Source organism: Podospora pseudocomata (genome assembly GCF_035222375.1).
Source record: "Podospora pseudocomata strain CBS 415.72m chromosome 1 map unlocalized CBS415.72m_1.2, whole genome shotgun sequence".
NCBI classification, from domain to species: domain Eukaryota; kingdom Fungi; phylum Ascomycota; class Sordariomycetes; order Sordariales; family Podosporaceae; genus Podospora; species Podospora pseudocomata.
The window spans coordinates 404,704-421,292 of record NW_026946364.1 but is presented as its reverse complement, the minus strand read 5'-3'; the positions used below and the strand labels follow the sequence as shown (position 1 = coordinate 421,292).

General features: G+C 53.2%; 6 protein-coding genes across 6 annotated transcripts; 3 read left to right on the top strand and 3 right to left on the bottom strand.

Annotated features, from left to right (window-relative positions):
* Window positions 1–3,226: 3,226 nt before the first annotated feature.
* QC762_101270 (uncharacterized protein) lies at window positions 3,227–4,645 on the top strand. Its single transcript, XM_062884507.1, has 2 exons — window positions 3,227–3,728; window positions 3,823–4,645. The coding sequence occupies exons 1-2, from the start codon at window positions 3,590–3,592 to the stop codon at window positions 4,308–4,310; spliced, it is 627 nt and encodes a 208-aa protein (XP_062747346.1). The 5' UTR covers window positions 3,227–3,589; the 3' UTR covers window positions 4,311–4,645.
* Window positions 4,646–4,657: 12 nt separating this feature from the next.
* On the bottom strand, window positions 4,658–6,520 carry QC762_101260 (uncharacterized protein; the record flags this gene model as incomplete). Its single annotated transcript, XM_062884506.1, has 1 exon — window positions 4,658–6,520. The coding sequence occupies one exon, from the start codon at window positions 6,518–6,520 to the stop codon at window positions 4,658–4,660; it is 1,863 nt and encodes a 620-aa protein (XP_062747345.1).
* A 2,278-nt stretch (window positions 6,521–8,798) lies between these two features.
* QC762_101250 (uncharacterized protein) lies at window positions 8,799–9,974 on the top strand (the record flags this gene model as incomplete). Its single annotated transcript, XM_062884505.1, has 1 exon — window positions 8,799–9,974. The coding sequence occupies one exon, from the start codon at window positions 8,799–8,801 to the stop codon at window positions 9,972–9,974; it is 1,176 nt and encodes a 391-aa protein (XP_062747344.1).
* Window positions 9,975–10,946: 972 nt separating this feature from the next.
* Window positions 10,947–12,641, top strand: QC762_101240 (uncharacterized protein). Its single transcript, XM_062884504.1, has 2 exons — window positions 10,947–11,557; window positions 11,615–12,641. Exons 1-2 carry the CDS (start codon window positions 11,387–11,389, stop codon window positions 12,500–12,502), a joined length of 1,059 nt encoding a protein of 352 aa, XP_062747343.1. The 5' UTR covers window positions 10,947–11,386; the 3' UTR covers window positions 12,503–12,641.
* A 26-nt stretch (window positions 12,642–12,667) lies between these two features.
* QC762_101230 (uncharacterized protein) lies at window positions 12,668–13,427 on the bottom strand. Its single transcript, XM_062884503.1, has 2 exons — window positions 13,154–13,427; window positions 12,668–13,081 (listed from the first exon to the last, which is right to left on the bottom strand). Exons 1-2 carry the CDS (start codon window positions 13,253–13,255, stop codon window positions 12,926–12,928), a joined length of 258 nt encoding a protein of 85 aa, XP_062747342.1. The 5' UTR covers window positions 13,256–13,427; the 3' UTR covers window positions 12,668–12,925.
* A 327-nt stretch (window positions 13,428–13,754) lies between these two features.
* On the bottom strand, window positions 13,755–14,210 carry QC762_101220 (uncharacterized protein; the record flags this gene model as incomplete). The annotated part of the gene is made up of 1 exon (XM_062884502.1): window positions 13,755–14,210. One exon carries the CDS (start codon window positions 14,208–14,210, stop codon window positions 13,755–13,757), a length of 456 nt encoding a protein of 151 aa, XP_062747341.1.
* Between the last annotated feature and the right edge of the window lie 2,379 nt (window positions 14,211–16,589).

Here is a 16,589-nt window from a genome sequence, read left to right as displayed (position 1 = left end):
TTGGGACACGATGATAGTTCTCCATACTTTTCCTTGTTTAATCTTCAATGAGTGCCGGACCGTTGGCAATAAATCATGCTTTCCGGGTTCCCGAGCGGCGAGGTTTGCTGGGCGAGGCGCGCCATCTCCCACCAAGGCACCCCCTCTCGTTCCGGAGCCACGTATGTTTAAATCTAATTTCACCGCAGGTCTGCATTTCTCCGCTCTTTCACCTTTTCCGCAACCAACGACATTTCTTCCACAACCAACGCTCCTGGCGACAGTTTGGAAGCTGGCATCGTCGAGATCACAATGTCCGATTCCATCAAGAGGGGAAGCAAATCGCATGCTAAAAAACCCCAAGTGGTCAATGGACAGAGCTGGAGATCCAATGGACCTCCGACCCAGAGTGTCCGAAGCGTGCTGAACAGGGACAGCACCACTGATTCAGCGAAGGCCCAGCAACCATCTTCGCCATCGGGATCGGCCCAGAAGCCCCCAAAGGAGCAGATGCACGAGCTCAGACAATACATAGAGCTCCTTTTTCAGTTGCAGAACTGGTATTTGACCGGTAACGACGCTGCTCAGACCTCGGGCGGACACGTCAAATCCAATGTGTTGTCCCCAGTAGAGGAAGAAGTATACAAACTCTACCGACTGAGAAACCGGATTGCATTCAAGCTACATGCACTGAAAATGACCACCGCACAGAAAGGCTCAAACAACGATGAACCATCACTCAGCGGCACAGCCCCAGTAAAGCTGGCTGATATTTTGCAGCGGAAATGGGACGCCCCTCGTCTCGATCGCAAAGTTCTTCACCAGATCCTCGCTAAGAGCGGATACAAACCAAAGCCCAAAAGCCGAGTCTCTTCAGGGCTCGCCCTCACACCTTCAGACTCTGACTTTTTCGAGCTTTGTGCTGCCATTGAGAGCCAGATGAAGAACACTGCCAAAACTGCAGGGCCTCTTCCACCACCACCACCACCACCACCACCACCAAAACCCAAGCACATTCAATCTTTCGAGACGGCCGAGAGCATTGCAATGGGCAGGTATGTCCCGTCCTTGGCCAGAGAAGAGCAACCCATCACCTTGACGCCAACGATGACAACGAAGACGAGCACACTCTCCTCGATGACGACCGAATCCCTTCCACTGCCCCCTTCTACAGTCCGGCTCTTGCCGACGACAAGGCTGCACCCGCCGAGTCCACCAAGGATCGTACCAATAACTGGAACCCTGTCGACGCAACCCCTGGGACCCCGAGGGACTCGTTGCGGCAATTACCTCCTCTCAGACACAAAGAAACACCCATCTATATAGATCTACCTGACAGCAACCTCGAGACGAAAAGTGTTCTCGATTCTCAGCGTGAAATTGCGGCCAAGGCAAAACCGATTGTTAGGCTTTCACCAAATCGCGTCACACCGCTCCTCCAGCCCAAGGTCCCCCTTGCGACCGGGTTTGAGCGCCAGTTCGGGGTCGGTCGTGAGGACGACGCTTGGTCTGTTGGCAAGACAACCAAGAGGTCAACGCCTCGTCCTTCAAAGTTACGGCATGAGATTCAGGCTGAGCCTGAAACTTCCGTCATTGTTGCTCATCATGCAGCTGAAGCGAAGCTGCCGCTGAAGGTCAAACTTGAGCCTCAGGCCGAGCTGAAGTTAATGCCCAAGGCTGTTCCGGCGGTGACCGGTCACATATCGGCGTACAACCCTGATCGTCAGTCTCGATTCATGGGTAGCGAGGTGCCTATGGGCAACCAGAAAAAGACCGAGTCCACGACGCCTCCAACGCTCGAGCCCAGCCCCTCTCCCACGTTCGAGCCTCAGCCCCCTAAGCCGACGACCCCCCCAAATGAACCAAACGTGTACAGCAACGAGCGACCCATCGACTCCGACTCCGAACAAGAATGGGAGGTCCTCTCCACCCCCGACTTCCTGGCTACATATTGCGAGCACTGCGGCATCGAGCACGATGACTTTGCGAGCTTGAGCTTTGACGAAGACTCAGACTCCGACTCCGGCGTGGAGTTTGACGAGCAAGAAGACGGGGTGCTGATCACCAACCGCCAGCTCATCGAGGGGGATGATGACGACGGGATTTTCAAGCGGACGACCGAGGACTGGGAGGCGATTGAAGATTGGGGGGATGATTTCACTGAGGAGAAGGAGGACGACGATGGGCGTTATGTTGTTTGAGATGATGTCGTTTGGTTGGGTTCAGTGCCGTCTTTTGTCGTTTCGGATCTCTCTTAGCGTTTCCATTTGTGAAGTTGGATAGCTATGCATGCTTGAAATGTTTGGCTTCAGTGTTTGTTGAGGTTTCTCCATGTTTTTGTTCTGTATGTGGAGGAGGAGCATGGTTGAGAACAGGTTGATCAAAGAGAGGGGGAAAACGTTGAACTTGGCCTTTCTTTTGTTAAACGCAATGTGTGGGTTAGTTTCTCAAATACCATGGGTTGTTTATTTTCTCAAACGGAATGCGCGGTTACTTTTCTCAAACGCAATGGGTGGAAAACTGCTTTCTAAGAGGAGTCGCGTCCATGTTCAGCCCTGGAAGCTTTTGCGTCGTGGCGGTATCCTTGCTTGGGAATTTTGTTGATACCTCAGATATTGGCCTTTACAGAAACATCAAAATAAAACGCCCAGAGAGAAGGCCGGTGTTTTAAACCAGGGGGCGAGTGAGGTGACCGATGTGTAATTCCAACGCCCAGAACTGCATATTGCCTTCCCGAACCTTCCCTTCCTTGGGTATCAGCACGCAATATCCGCACACCCCCATACCATGGGTTGGGGTTCCCAATCCCACCTCGTCAAAACCAACCTTTATTCTCACCACTCTCATCCATCACCTATCAACTTCCCAACTCAAACAAGTCGTTACAAATCCCCACAAGGGCAAAGCCAATAATCACTGCAATGCTGCGTGTGTTTGAGCAAGTTTCTCGCCTCCCCTCCACAGTTCTCCCAGCCAATCACAACCCCCCCTCACTGCCAGTTCTCTCCCAAAAAGGCAAGTCCCAGGTCTTGGCAGCGAGGGACTCGCCGCCGCAGTGTGGGGTTCCTGGTGCTCGGCCGCATCAACAAACCACAGGGATGGAAGCGAGGACAACAACAGGATGCATTTGCAGGGGAACACACATCAGAAGCACATGGCGATATCAAACTTGCTCAGATATCAGGGTAATCCTCTATATGTCATTGGCCAAGGGGGAGAACTGGCTAGTAAAAATACAGCTAGCTACGGTGAGGATGGCCCCCTCTTCCCTGTCGACATCTTCCCCATCATCAGCTCGGTGTTGGTGGAAGGAACAGAGGGAGAAGTAAGTATAACTAAGCTTGTGCTTCCCATCCTTCTGCAGCCATTTGTTCCATCCCACCCATCAGTTGTTGTATTCACTTCCAGAAAAAAAAATCGTCCCGAAACTCCCAAATATATAACCCCATCCGTGGCATACGAATTTGCCCATTGTGATCTCTCCAGGAGCATCATCATATCCTCATCCTTCATCAGTCAAATACTCCACTCCCTCGAATATTCCAATCATATATCCTCCCTCCATCACTTGAAACCGTCCATCAATATTTGTATCCCTCCCAGAAAAAGAATGGCCCTCACCACCGCTCTCGCCTTGTTGGCATCCGCTCAGGTCGCCACCGCCCACTTCGGCATCGAGTACCCTACTTGGAGAGACAACACCCTAGGCAGCGCCTCCACAAGCAACTACTCCCAGTGGGAATATCCATGTTCGTTATTTCCTTTCCCTTCCCTTATATCTCCCTTCCAAAGTCTCTGTTCCTCCCAAAGAAAATTGCTGACCCATCCCCCGCTTCCAAACAGGCGCCGGTGTCCCTGGTGACCTCGGCAACGTGACCGACTGGCCCCTTGACGGCGGCTCCCTAGTTCTCGATCTGCACCACGAGTGGACATACATCTTTGTCAATCTCGGCCTCGGTGAGAACGTGGCCAACTTCAACTACAGTCTGACCGACCCGTTCCTCAACTCGACAGGCAATGGCACTTTGTGCATCCCCAAGGTGACTCTCCCGGCCAACTTGCCAATTCAGGATGGGTCGCTCGCAAGCATTCAGGTTGTGACGCTGGGCGAAAAGGGCCAGTCATTGTACAACTGTGCCGATATCCGGTTCAGGCAAAACGCGACAGTGTTGAGTGGTGATGCTTGCAAGACTTCAGAAGGAGTGTCGGCGGCAGCTATTGAAATAGGGGGCACAAAGACTGCTGGGTCGACCGTTGTTGGTGTCAATGTTGGCGTATTGGCCTCTGTGGCCGCGCTGACTGGTCTATTTGTATTCGGTTTGAGCGTATAATAGTGGACGCAGTGAGCGTGGCGTGATAGATATCGCTATGGGTAGTGTGGATGGTAACCTAGATTGCTGCGTCATGCGTTAGTAAAACATGTCATAATTGAAGAAAGCAGGAGTCAAAAGATAGTTAATGGTCCTTAAAAAATGGTCAATATGCCTCAAAAGATGACTATCTTTCGACGCCCACTGACCATGTTTCGAGGCACACTGGCTATCCGCTGAGGTATGCTTCATGATTTTTACTTACTTCGCAGTGCTTGTCTGCTTCACGTGGACGCCCAAACTGCGTGTAACAGCGAAACATGAAATTGGTGCTGTGGCATGGTTGTAAACAGGACCATCGTGGCCCTCTATCGTTCGGTCACTTGCTCAGCAAGAAAGTGGCCAGCGATGTCCTTGATTGTAGCTCTTTCCTTGGGGTTCGGTGATAACATGCCGTGAACAAGCCTTTCAAGCTTGTCATGTGTGTCCAGGCTGTTGCGGGCACTCGTAACCTCGCCGAGCCACTCGCGCATCCTGGATACGGCCTCCTTTTGAGGACCGCGATCTCGTGAGTTGAGCTTCGCAATTATCCAGTACAAATGGCGCGGGTGCCGTTGGTTGGCCCGAACATCAGGCCAGGTGATCTTGCCCAAGACGTAGAGCATTGTCACGCCCAGCGCCCAAACATCACTTGCGGGCCCGCGCTGCCTCAAACCGATAAACTCGGGTGGGACGTACCATGGTGTGCCAGCTGCAACTGGGTCGCGGGCTTTGGTCGACAAGCCCAGATCACACAGTACGGCTCCGCGGTCCCTGCTGTACAAGATGTTGCCTGGCTTGATGTCGTTATGCACCAAGCCTTTGCTGTGAATGTAGTGCAGAGCACTTGCAATGTCGCGCAGGATGCGGGAAGCGTCTGACCGATCGCCATTGAACATGTCTGTACTGGCAACACGCCACGTGCCCTTAGCGGTGAGGTCGCGCGCATCGACATGCTCCATATAGAGGGACAGAAACCGGGCATCACCACCATACAACCGCACAATGCTCTTGTGCTCGAGATTTTCCTGGTACTGAAGCTCTCGAAGCCAGATGTCGGCCTGTCGGATCACGTTCTTGGCAATGGCGGCTTCGTTATTGGGCAATGCGTTGGTCCGTGTCTTCAAGACTTTGACAACAATGACCCCATCTGGGACATCAGAGTGGTCAGCAGTGAACACAGTAGAGAGACTGGATGTAGCGATCTGATCCCTCTTGGCGATGGTGTATTCGTCAATCTCGCCGCCCCTTGGGAGCTTGACGCCAGGAATCTCAACGACGTCGTCAGACTCTAGGTCCAAGAGGGGGTGGCCGTCGGATGTAGAAATCTCTTTGCCAGTCCCAGGTAGCGGAAAGACCAGTGGGTTGGTTGTGGCCGGAAGAAACATTATGACCCCGTCCTCATTCTTATCCTCGGGCTCCGATGGACGCATTCTCTTCTCGTTCTTTTCAGGGGTGGCAGGCTCGTCATCGTCATCGTCGTCAAAAGACCGCTTCCTAGTCACGGTTACCAGCTGGCCGTCGATGGTCGAGAGATCCGAGGCTGAAGAGCTTGAGAGCAGGCGCGCCTTCGCCGCACGCTTCTCCAGGACACGAAAGTCCAGGATGTCGGCGTCGTCGATTTTGATCCGCCAGGTGCCCGGCGCGAGGGCCCTGGTGAAATTAGGCTTGAGTTCAAAGTGCTCCCGGGGGCTGCCCGGCACTTGCTGTGACACACGGTATAGCTTGAACGGCACCTCGGAGCGGTTAAGCAGTACTAGTTCGTTGCTGTGTGGAACAAAATACAGCTCGCACCAGAGCTCGTCGTTGCGCCGTTGGCCAGGAACGCGGACAGAAAACTTGATGTCCCTGTGGGTTTGCGTGACAGCCAAAACGCTGTGGTTCGTGTCATCGCCGCCATCCGTCACCTCTGCGTGCAGCGCGAGCCATTCGCAGTTCTCGTGGTTGCCTGGACTGACGGACCGACCCCGCGCCAAGGGCCTCATTAGAATGCGGATATCTCTGTCCTGGGGAACCACCAAATTGTCCAGCGGAACTGTGCTAGACATGGAGCGGTCTTCCTCCATCCTGGAACGAGCCAGACGGGCTTGGATTTCGGATTGTGAAAATGGTTGGGTCTTTTGTTCGGAAGCCTGCGAGAATCCCCTTGAATCGGCCGCCGCTGCCGCCGCGAGCGCCTTGGGGGTAATCATGGCGCAAGTCAATGAATTGGGGTCTGATAGTTGGAAGGAAGCAAGAAACGGGCCCACGGAGTTTAACAGAGCTGTTCACTTGTAAAGTAAGGGGTTGAGTAACCGTAAAATGTGCGCAGATGGAACGAAGGCAAAGAGGGTAGAGGAGGGAGCCGGCAAGCTCTCCAGCGCTGCAGACAAGATAAAATCGTGGGGTGAAAGCGAGCGAGAGGACAACTGCGAAATCAAGACGAACAACAGGCCGGCATAAGAGGAAGCAATATCCTCTCGGCCGCGTATACGTTATTGTTTCAAGGCTGGGGAGCCATCTTTGCTGAATGACCGGTGCAGTGAAAGTCAGATGAACCAGTGAAGGTGGAAGAGCGCTGGAGGTTTGCGCCCTGCTGATGGATTTGGCTGGGGCATCAGCCTCACCAGGCGCGAGGTGATTGGAGGGAGTCATCGAAGCTCTCAGAAGAGCAGCGGTCCGGCGGGTGCCTAGCACCGGTCCGCCTGTTCGCGCGCGCTGCCGTGTTAGTGCAGTAGTTGACCGAATGCTTCTTTCGACTTGGAAGAGGGCTGGCAGATGATATCGATTTGTTTAAATCGCCGTCATTCCCGGTCAGCTTTGCCAGTCAAATGCCGCCATCATCTTCCAAGAGCCATACCTCGCCCATGACCCAGGCCGCAACTGGCTGCACGCCGACTTGCCAGTTCCAGCGCCCTGGGTCGCTTCAGCCCATGCTGTCCCTTTTGGTAGGGCTTCACGGCCTGAGTTAACAGTGAGGCTCTGATGGCTTGTCCAAGCTTTCAGCCATCCGTTGACGGATTGCGTCTGTTGGGCCCGAGAAGTCTGGCGGCTGGAAAGTTCGGTGTTATGGTATGTTGACGGCCGTCAGCGCCTGGCAGTTCTGATCCTCTCCGATTTGGGCCTCAGGTAGGCACTCAGTGATCTTCTTCAGGAGGCCTGTGTCTGAGTGGTGGTGGCACATGATGGGACTGTTTGCCCACGCTGGCTTCAAGAAAAGTATGGGACCGTGTGCATCGTGATTCGCAGAGCACCAGTCGTGCAGGATATTGCCCCCTCCTTCATGCAGCGAACGAGAAAATGTCTCGGGGCAGAGAATTATGTACTATCTTCACCCCCGTGGGATTCAGACGTCAGCGTCACACGCCACCTCCCTCACATCCTTCTGAAAAGTGTCATCTGCCCAGGCTGAGTGAGGGCGAGCTGCATCACGAGAATCATGGATGGGTTCATGAAGAACTTTGGGAGGAGGCGAGGCGATGCCAGCCGGGGTGACATGATCTCATAAAAGGAGCGAGCGGATTACCAAGAGGGAAGGAAGGAGTCATGCTCTCAATCAAACAAGATGATGGCGGCCGGTCCCAAAGGTTGAGGGAGTGAGCGCTGTAAGTTTGAGAAGGCTCGAGGCTTGAGGCACTTGGATGTTTTGGAAGGCGCTCATCACGGTTTTTTGTGATGGAAAACCAAGGAAGTGTGGGAGGAGGAAATGGACAAGAAATGAGTGAGAATGATGACGGAAATTGATGCATTCACTCCCATCCTTTGGTCGGGCACCAGCAGCAGGCTGATTACGAAAACTGCCTGTGGAACGTGTGGCGGGCGGGACACTGTGCTGGCGATTGGCTGAACGGCAGGACCGCATGAGTTGGAAATGCACTGATTGGCTTGTCGGGGGGCGATGCAACAAGCGACATGTAGGCAAAGCTGGTCGCAGGCGGCGGTGTGGTAGCAAAGTGCAGGCAGGGCCCCACTCCTTTGCTTAGACGATGCACTTCATTGGCTCGGAAGGCAGCACAACCTGCCAATGAGTTTTCCCACTGTTCCGAGTTGGGGCATCCAACACATCAGCCCTTGCGGCCGTTCTTTCCAAACACCTGACGGTCCCCCATCCCGGTCGCACCTAAGCCGTCGAGACCCTTTCTGTGACGACCTCCCCCCAGCGCCCGGTGTCTCCCTGCTCCGTCTTCTCCCTCATCCTCACCATCACCCTCACGCCATCATCACCTGGAGACACGGTCGTCCAGCGCTCAAACCACTACAATTACTACACTAAACTCTCACGATGTACTCTACTATCCTCCGTGCTTAGATGGCTTCCAGCGCCGACGCAAGACTCACTTTCGATTCCAGCAAGCTCTCCCAGTCCCCGGTTCTCAGTATTGGTTCACTCTTCCGTTCGACCCCCTCCCCCGACTCCGACCTCATACCCACAGCACTTCCTCTTCCAGACCCGCCTCCACCGACTGCTGCCACCATTCCTGCCACCCGAGGATGGACGATCCCGCCGACACATGTTGGAGCTGGCCCCATTGGAAGTTTGGATTGAGGAGAGATGACCTCTTCACCAAGCTCCACGATCAATACAACACGGTGCCCCTGCCCCTCCTCGACCCTGTGGCTTTTCACCACGATGTGGCCGAAATCTCCAACGAAGCAAGTTCGGCCGACGAGTTCCACAGTCTACTCCGCCAACGCAAGCAACAGCGCATGCGAGAACTGAATGAATGCTTCGAGTCAGCGGCATTCGAGATCATCGCCAACCCTTCTCTAATCGGTGAAGACCAGTGGCAGCACGCAGTTCAGCTCTTTCGAACCAAGAGTTTTGACTCTCTCGTCCGATACTTTGCGTGCTATCTTCCCCCCGACCACCCGTGGTATAAGGGTTCGTCCTCCTCTTCCGAGGTGGACAGCAGCGTTGACTCGCTTGCGCCCTCCCAAGGCTCTCTCTTTGATGACGATGATGGCGGTCTTGTGCCCATGACCGACGAGCCCTTTGAGTTCTCGACCGACCTCGACGATTCGATACTTCCTCCCTCGCCTCGTTCTATGACGATGTGTTCAGATTCATCCGTCGATTCGCCGATCGATCATCATCGCGACTACGAGACACCATCACGAACCCTCTCATACTCCGAGTCCGAACCCGATTGCTGCGATCTTGCCGGATCGATTTCTCACACACATCATGATGAGCCCAGCCCACGGTCCGAGTCTGCTGACATGGAGTCGCCAGCGGCTTCCACCGTCGCCGGCACCTCAGCAGCTGAGAGGGGTGGCGTTGAAGCCGAAGCGACCTCGTTCACTGACCGCGTCCGGAAGGCAGTACAACCCTTCGTGGTGGATATCGATAATGCCGATATGGCCACACCAAAAGCAGAAGGGCAGGTCTTCTTTGATAGGAAGACAACAGCAACAACCCTATCTCATCGACGGCACCGCAGTCTCTCTCCATTACGATCTCATCCTCTTGTCGATCATGAAGTCGATGATTTACTTCATCGCGATCCAAGAAGTGCAGCTCAGTGTATGGGCACAAGGTGGAAGAGGGACTGCAGTCCGGTTCAGCGAAAGCGTAAGGGCCCGGCAGGGTCGCTCACTCGCATACAAAAGCCATCGTCAGATGCCCTTCGGCCAAAGCCAAGAGGACGAAGATTCTGCGAGAGCTGAGGAAATGGTGTTTTTGGCGTTGGAGATTTGGTGGTTGGACTTACCGATACCCTCTGTACATATGCTCCACATGTACTTATGCATCTTTATTGACTTTAATCATCTTCTACAGCCTTGTTGGCCCTGTTGCAAACGCGACCGGTGTTGGGCAGCGTACGATGTTCTGTGTGGTTTCCTCGGCCCCCTTTCCGTTGCCAAACCGGCGACGGATCCTTGGCCACCGGTTCATTACGCCGTTATGTATACGACTAACACATTTCTTCAGTGAAGTTTCTTGCCGTTTTCTAGGCTCCCTCCGTATGCTTAATGTTTATTGTCCTGCAAAGAGCCAAGGCCACTGCTGGCAGGCAGGCAGCCTTGCCGTCACAGCTCTCTTTCATGCTAACCTCGCAAGTGAAGTAAGCATTAGGTCGTTCAACACTCAACAGTTTACAGCAGCCTCTGTCTGTCTTGTCGCTTGAAATCTGTGGAATAGCGGCAATTATGCTCTCTATAGTAGCTGTCTTGCAACGATGAGGGGAGCGTAGATCCCATGATGCCACAGCTTCCTATCGCCATTGAAAACAATGTTGACTGCCACTAGTGTATGATATCACCCACCTGTTTTCGTTGAAAGGCGTTTGACAGCAAGACGGCGCTCAGCGTGCTCGATTCACCTTTGTATGTGGAGATAGTCAACCCGATCGCGTTACATATAAATCCTCTGTTACAGCACGGGCCGGTGAAAGCAATATAATGCCCATGACACAACTTGGGTTCCCAACCAATGTCTCGACAAGATGGCTGGATTTAAGATGCCCCACCATCGATTGAATGCACCCCATCAGCAAACTGCGGGGTTCTCCACTGCCGCGGGGTCGTTCAGGGACAATGTTTCTTCCCAACCTTGAGGATGCCGGTCACCAGAGGAAGAAAGCAGCCCGCCTGCCTCGGCAGCTAGAAATACAATACTAGAAAGTTCCCATTGGTAATGGTCCCTCCTGCGACGCCCAAGCAGTAGGCGCTTGACACACACCACCACCCTCCACCTCACTCAGGAACTTTGGCGGTTGTTGAGCACCCCCACTGCCTGGGCCTAGCTCCAAGCTAACCAAGCGCAAAGAGGAAAGCCCGATGGCGGATAAAAAACAATGGATGTCGTCACAATGCCAATAGCTGTTGCGATCATTGGGGTCTCTCCACAATTGGGGCGGGAGAGCTCTCCTCTGGCGGGAACAGCAAAGAAGAGGAGAACACCCACCGCGGCTTTTCGTCATAAACTCCCCAAAGTCCGCCTTCATCTCGGTCTTAACCCGTTCATAAATACTTCCTGGGTCCTTGATCTGGCTTCCAATTGATCCCTATTCCATCCCAAGTTCTGTCCCGTTTATTGTCAAATCATTCCTCCAATCTCCATCAAACATCTGCCCATCATGCCTGTTGTACAAAGCGCCTATGATCCCAAGGAAATGAAATTCCGGTACCTTGGGAACACCGGATTGCAGGTTTCTCTTTTCTCGCTCGGCGGGTGGCTCACATACGGCGGCACCCAGAAGGGAGAGATTGTAAAGAAGATTCTCCAGACTGCTTGGGATCACGGTATTGTAAGTTCACAGTTCGCAAACGAGTTTAGTTAGGGGGTGGCTAACAGATTTTGTCAGCAAACCTTCGACACGGCCGAGACATATGCCAATGGCGAGTCTGAAGTCGAGATGGGACAAGCTCTCAAGGAGCTCGCCTGGCCCCGCGATGAGTACGTCCTCACCACCAAGGTCTTCTTCGGTACTGGTCGCAAGGAGCCAAACACCCGCGGTCTCTCCCGCAAGCACATCGTCGAGGGTCTTAAGTCGTCACTTGCCCGCCTCCAGCAGCCCTACGTCGATGTCGTCTTTGCCCACCGCCCCGATCCCACCGTTCCCATGCTCGAGATCGTCGAGGCCTTCACCCAGGTGATCCGCAACCTCAACTTGGCCTATTACTGGGGCACCTCTGAGTGGTCCGCCGCTCAGATCACCGATGCCATCAGATTGGCCGAGAAGCACAACCTCATCGCCCCCGTTGTCGAGCAGCCACAATACAACGCCTTCCACCGCGAGCGCTTCGAGGTCGAGTACGCGGATCTGTACAAGCACCACGGCTACGGCACCACCATCTGGTCCCCTCTTGCCAGCGGCATCCTCACCGGCAAGTACAATGATGGCATCCCCGAGGACTCGCGTTTTGCCACCAACAAGGCCTTCTTTGAGAACACTGTCAAGGAGCTCAAGAGCGAGGCTGGGCAGGCCAAGATTGAAAAGGTGCGCAAATTGACCAAGATTGCGGAGCGTCTTGGAGGCAGTGTCACACAGCTGGCGCTTGCTTGGGCTGCCTCGAACCCCAATGTTAGCACGGTTATCTTGGGTGCTACCAAGATTGAGCAGTTGGAGGACAACATCGGTGCGTTGAAGCTGCTGGAGAAGCTGACGCCTGATGTGTTAGAGGAGATTGAGGGCGTGTTGGACAATAAGCCCCCAGGGCCTAACACCTTTGGTAGACAAAGGAAGTTGTAAATCATGTAATTTCAGGCGCCTGGAGTCTCTAGATTATCAGCTGTTGAGTTCTTGGCCTTGAGATAGACGGAAGCTACTGCTAGATGTTTGCGAAGACAACATGATTACCACTTCCGTGTTCTACCAACATATGCGTGTGGAAGACCGCGATACTTGGCTCAACCCGACTGCTTCAAACTATCTGTAAAACCTACTCGCGGGCCGCGAGCTAAGCTAGTTTACACCTCTTTGTTGGAAATTTCCCAAATCCCAAGTCCCAAGTCCCAAGTCCGTATTAACCCTCAACTGCGCATCTTACAACCCCCTTGCAATCAGGCCGCATTGCACATTAAAGTGATGTGATGAATCAAGCCAGTAAGTCAATATGAAGGCTTTTATTAACGACCTAGAAGCACCACTAATGAAGCCGCGCGCCCAATCACTTCAAGGCTTCAGCGGTCCCTTCCCTTGACCAGCATTCGGCCCCGTCGACAGCCCCTGACTGGAGCCTCCACTGGCATTCATACCTGGAATTCCGGCCCCATGCTCGTGTTCAGGTGCAGGAGCCTGCTTATCTGCACGGGCGACCTTCGGGGAGAGCTATTGTTTTAGGACTTGTCAGCGAGCTTACTCTTTGGGCACAATCAAGAAGGGGGGGGGAGGAAGACCAACATTCTGGTCGCCGGCGGAGCCGTGGGCAATTTGCTGACCTGTCTCGAGGTGGTCGTTCTCGTTCTTGGGACGGTTGGATACTTCGCTGTGGGAGGGAGCCATTGTGTAGGTAGGTAAGGTTTCTTTCCGTGGGTGTTATGCGTGGAAGAAAAGTGGGAGAGGAAACAGCTTGATGGTATCTAGAAGTGTTTGGTTGTTGTGGTTGGTCTTTGGAAGTCACACAAAAGGCAAACACGTGTTACTGCGCGGTGAGCTTTATGTGGTTCGAGCAGATGGATGATGTCTATGATGTCATATCGAACGTGCGGAATTGGTAGCCTTTCGGCATTACCTCACCATGTTTCAATTGTTATGTCATTTTAGGGGTCCCTATGTTGTTTGTGTGGTTAAATGAAGATCGGGTCATTTTAGCCGCCAAGTGGTCAATACATTGAAAAATACAAGCTTAGTACGCCTCGAGGTCACATAATAACTGCTTCTTCTACAAACCGTTCCAGCCAGTTTGAGAGTTACTGTCATCGCAACAGGCACGTATACATACTGAATCTACCATGTCTCTTTCATTCCCACCCGTTTTACACCGCTACCTCTTCACCGTTCATTAGAGCCCCGTGCGCACCTTATGATGAAGGGTCTCACTGGATTTCTTCACAAATGTTTCACCGCCCGGCACATCAGGGTCATTCTCCCACCGGAGAGTCTCGATATGACCCTTGTCATCTGTGCCAAAATGAAAGACATTTAGCACATCAAGGTCTGGCCATCGAGCCCACATGTCATCGTAGGCGGCGGCGCTCTGCTCGGCCAGGGAAACGTAGTCGTTCTTCTCGCTACAGTCGTCCAGCCAAGCTTCCAAGAGAAGTTGACCCACCCAGTCGGCTGCATCGTTTTCGGGTACGGAGTTGACAAGTATAACGATGATGGCGCCAGTCTTGTCAAGGATACGAACCGAGCTGAAAAAGCCAACGAGGCTGCCGTTATGATACCAAACCGTAGGTCCCTTCGATTTATCGTCGTCACTCGTGTCCCTCTTACATCCGCGTCCAACCAGTGGCATCGGTGGAAGGAAACATGCCGTTGGTGCCGATGCTCCCCAAGGGCGCGGGCAGCTCCGCTATTGCCCAACCTGCGTCATACCATTGTTCGTCAGCGTCGGAATCCAGGGGTATACGTGGTGTCGGAAGTTCTTTGACACTCTTGAGCGGTGGCAAGTTCTGGTCTTGGCTTATTCCACTGCCCGTTTCCAAACGCCAGGCATCCAACACAGCCTTATAATAAACCAAGAGATCATTGACACTATTCTTCACCCCATGGCTGCTTGTTGGACGGTTCCTTCAGAAACTTGGGGTCTTCCAACACCCGTGAGCGTCCCATCCGGGCCAGGCATGTATCCACGAGCCCAATTTTCCTCTGGGGGGTGAGCGGCCGTCGTTGTGTCTTGCAAGCTCAACGGTTGAAGTATTCGGGAAGTAACGAACTCGTCCCAGGACTATCATGACGCATGGGCAATGACGTTTGCTAGAATGTCGTAGCCGAAGTTATTATAAGTCCATTGCTCCCCCAACGGTTGAGCGGCCTCCATATAGGAGACCATTGGTAGCGTGTCGTTCTCACCGAGTAAAAATCTCAGGTCCGTCTTGCTGCCACAGTGCGTTCTTGCTTGCAAGGCCGGTTCGATGGGAGAGGAAATCAATCAACGTGCTTTGCTGATTGATTGGGCCGTTTGCATGGTGGAAGCCTGGAAGGATATCACACATGCGGTCTCCGAATGCCAATTTTCCATCGGCTACTAATAGAGCAATAGCGGCTGCCGTGAAGCTTTTCGAGAGCGAGGCAAGGTGGTAAACCGTATGCTCATTTGGAACGAACTCAGCCTGTACATCGCGATACCCGTAGCCAGCGACATGCAGTTGGTTTGTTTGACCGTCGAGAACGCCAACGGAAGCTCCAGCAGCCCCGGATACATGTAGGATCTCGAGGATGGAGGGAGTCAACTCTTGCAGACGGGAGCACTCGGTTACTGCTTTCATCGTATGTTTGCGGGCGGCTGGGATCTTCGGGGTACGTCGGAAGAGACGGGGGAATTGACGTAGTGTGGTGGGGAGATGGCAGAGAAGAGCCATCGGCGCTAGGTTCGTGTGAGGAATGGTGAAAGAGGTTATTGTCTCGAAAGAATTCCTTAGCACGAAGGTGGAGTTGGCATCCCGCAGGACGAGAATTAGATGGAAAGAAACTCAACTCCTCAAGGGAAGAGAAATATCGGACAAGGGGCATTTGGCCGACATCAGATTGGGCTCGCGTAAGCGAATTGGGCTTTGGAACGGTACAAGTGGCATGTGGTGTTATAGAGGTAGACAAGTAGGATACGTCCTTAGGGAGATGTGTTGTCCAAAGTTTCAGTAGATGGGATAATTGCCCCCACCCTTTGACTGCAGCTGGGCGCGCAAGAGGGTCGGCCAACAACTTCTTCAAGCAGCTATGATGTGCCCTCCCTAGTGACCAACATCAACTGGTCCCCGAATCCTTCTTTCATGAGTCGCGAAGACACACTGCAAGAGATTCAAAATTATTTCATGACTCGAAGATCGTCCCAAGGTGAGAATGCTGCATGCGTTATAGTTCACGGCCTGGGAGGACAGGGCAAGACTCAAACGGCGCTGGCATATTACTGGAGATTTCGCGAGCATTACGATGCTATATTCTGGATCAAGGCAGAAGAGGCGCAGCAGTTTGAAGACTCATTTATCTCCATTGCCACCAAGTTGCGCCAGGTTCGCCTTCTCAGCTCGACACCCCCTCCGAGTCCCGACTCCTCTGGCTCCTGGGAGATTGAGCGTGCTCGTGAGTGGCTTGAAGGGACAAGTAAGTCAAGCTTATCGCATACCTTCGTACCTGCCTCCACGTCATGGCAATGCTGATCCCAATGTGGAGTTACAAAAGATGGCTCCTCATCTTTGACAACTTGGAGGACGCAAGGCTCCTTGAAACCTACATTCCCGTCAATTTTAAGGGCGGCTCCGTGATCATCACAACCCAGCATGCACATATTTTACCCATTACTAATGACTTCCGAAAGTTGGAATTACAACCACTGTCTGAGGAGTCTGGATCTGCCCTCTACTTCAAGATCCTGGGTCGCGGTGCCAAGGACGAGGAAGAGGATGGTATAGCTCATGAGATTTGTACCTGGGTCGGAGGCTTACCACTGGCTATTGTCACGGTCGCAGGGTACCAGGAGTGCTCATCGTTCCTCGATGGTCGAGATATTCAAAAGTCTTCAGAAGACATCATAGATTTGGGCAAGCTCTGGCACAGAAACTGTACGCAATTATGAGAGGACATTGTCAACCGTCTTCGACCTTGCCTTGTCCAAGATCAGCAAACAGTCTCGTCACTTCCTACATATCTTGGCATGCCTCAGTCCTCATGGTATACC

Excerpts from the sequence above, each read along its gene's own strand:
- QC762_101270 (XM_062884507.1), top strand. The coding sequence starts at position 3,590 with ATGGCCCTCACCACCGCTCTCGCCTTGTTGGCATCCGCTCAGGTCGCC. Across the intron at positions 3,729-3,822 it reads CTCCCAGTGGGAATATCCAT|GCGCCGGTGTCCCTGGTGAC; the intron begins GTTCGTTATTTC and ends GCTTCCAAACAG.
- QC762_101240 (XM_062884504.1), top strand. The coding sequence starts at position 11,387 with ATGCCTGTTGTACAAAGCGCCTATGATCCCAAGGAAATGAAATTCCGG. Across the intron at positions 11,558-11,614 it reads CTGCTTGGGATCACGGTATT|CAAACCTTCGACACGGCCGA; the intron begins GTAAGTTCACAG and ends AGATTTTGTCAG.
- QC762_101230 (XM_062884503.1), bottom strand. The coding sequence starts at position 13,255 with ATGGCTCCCTCCCACAGCGAAGTATCCAACCGTCCCAAGAACGAGAAC. Across the intron at positions 13,082-13,153 it reads GCTCCGCCGGCGACCAGAAT|CTCTCCCCGAAGGTCGCCCG; the intron begins GTTGGTCTTCCT and ends CTAAAACAATAG.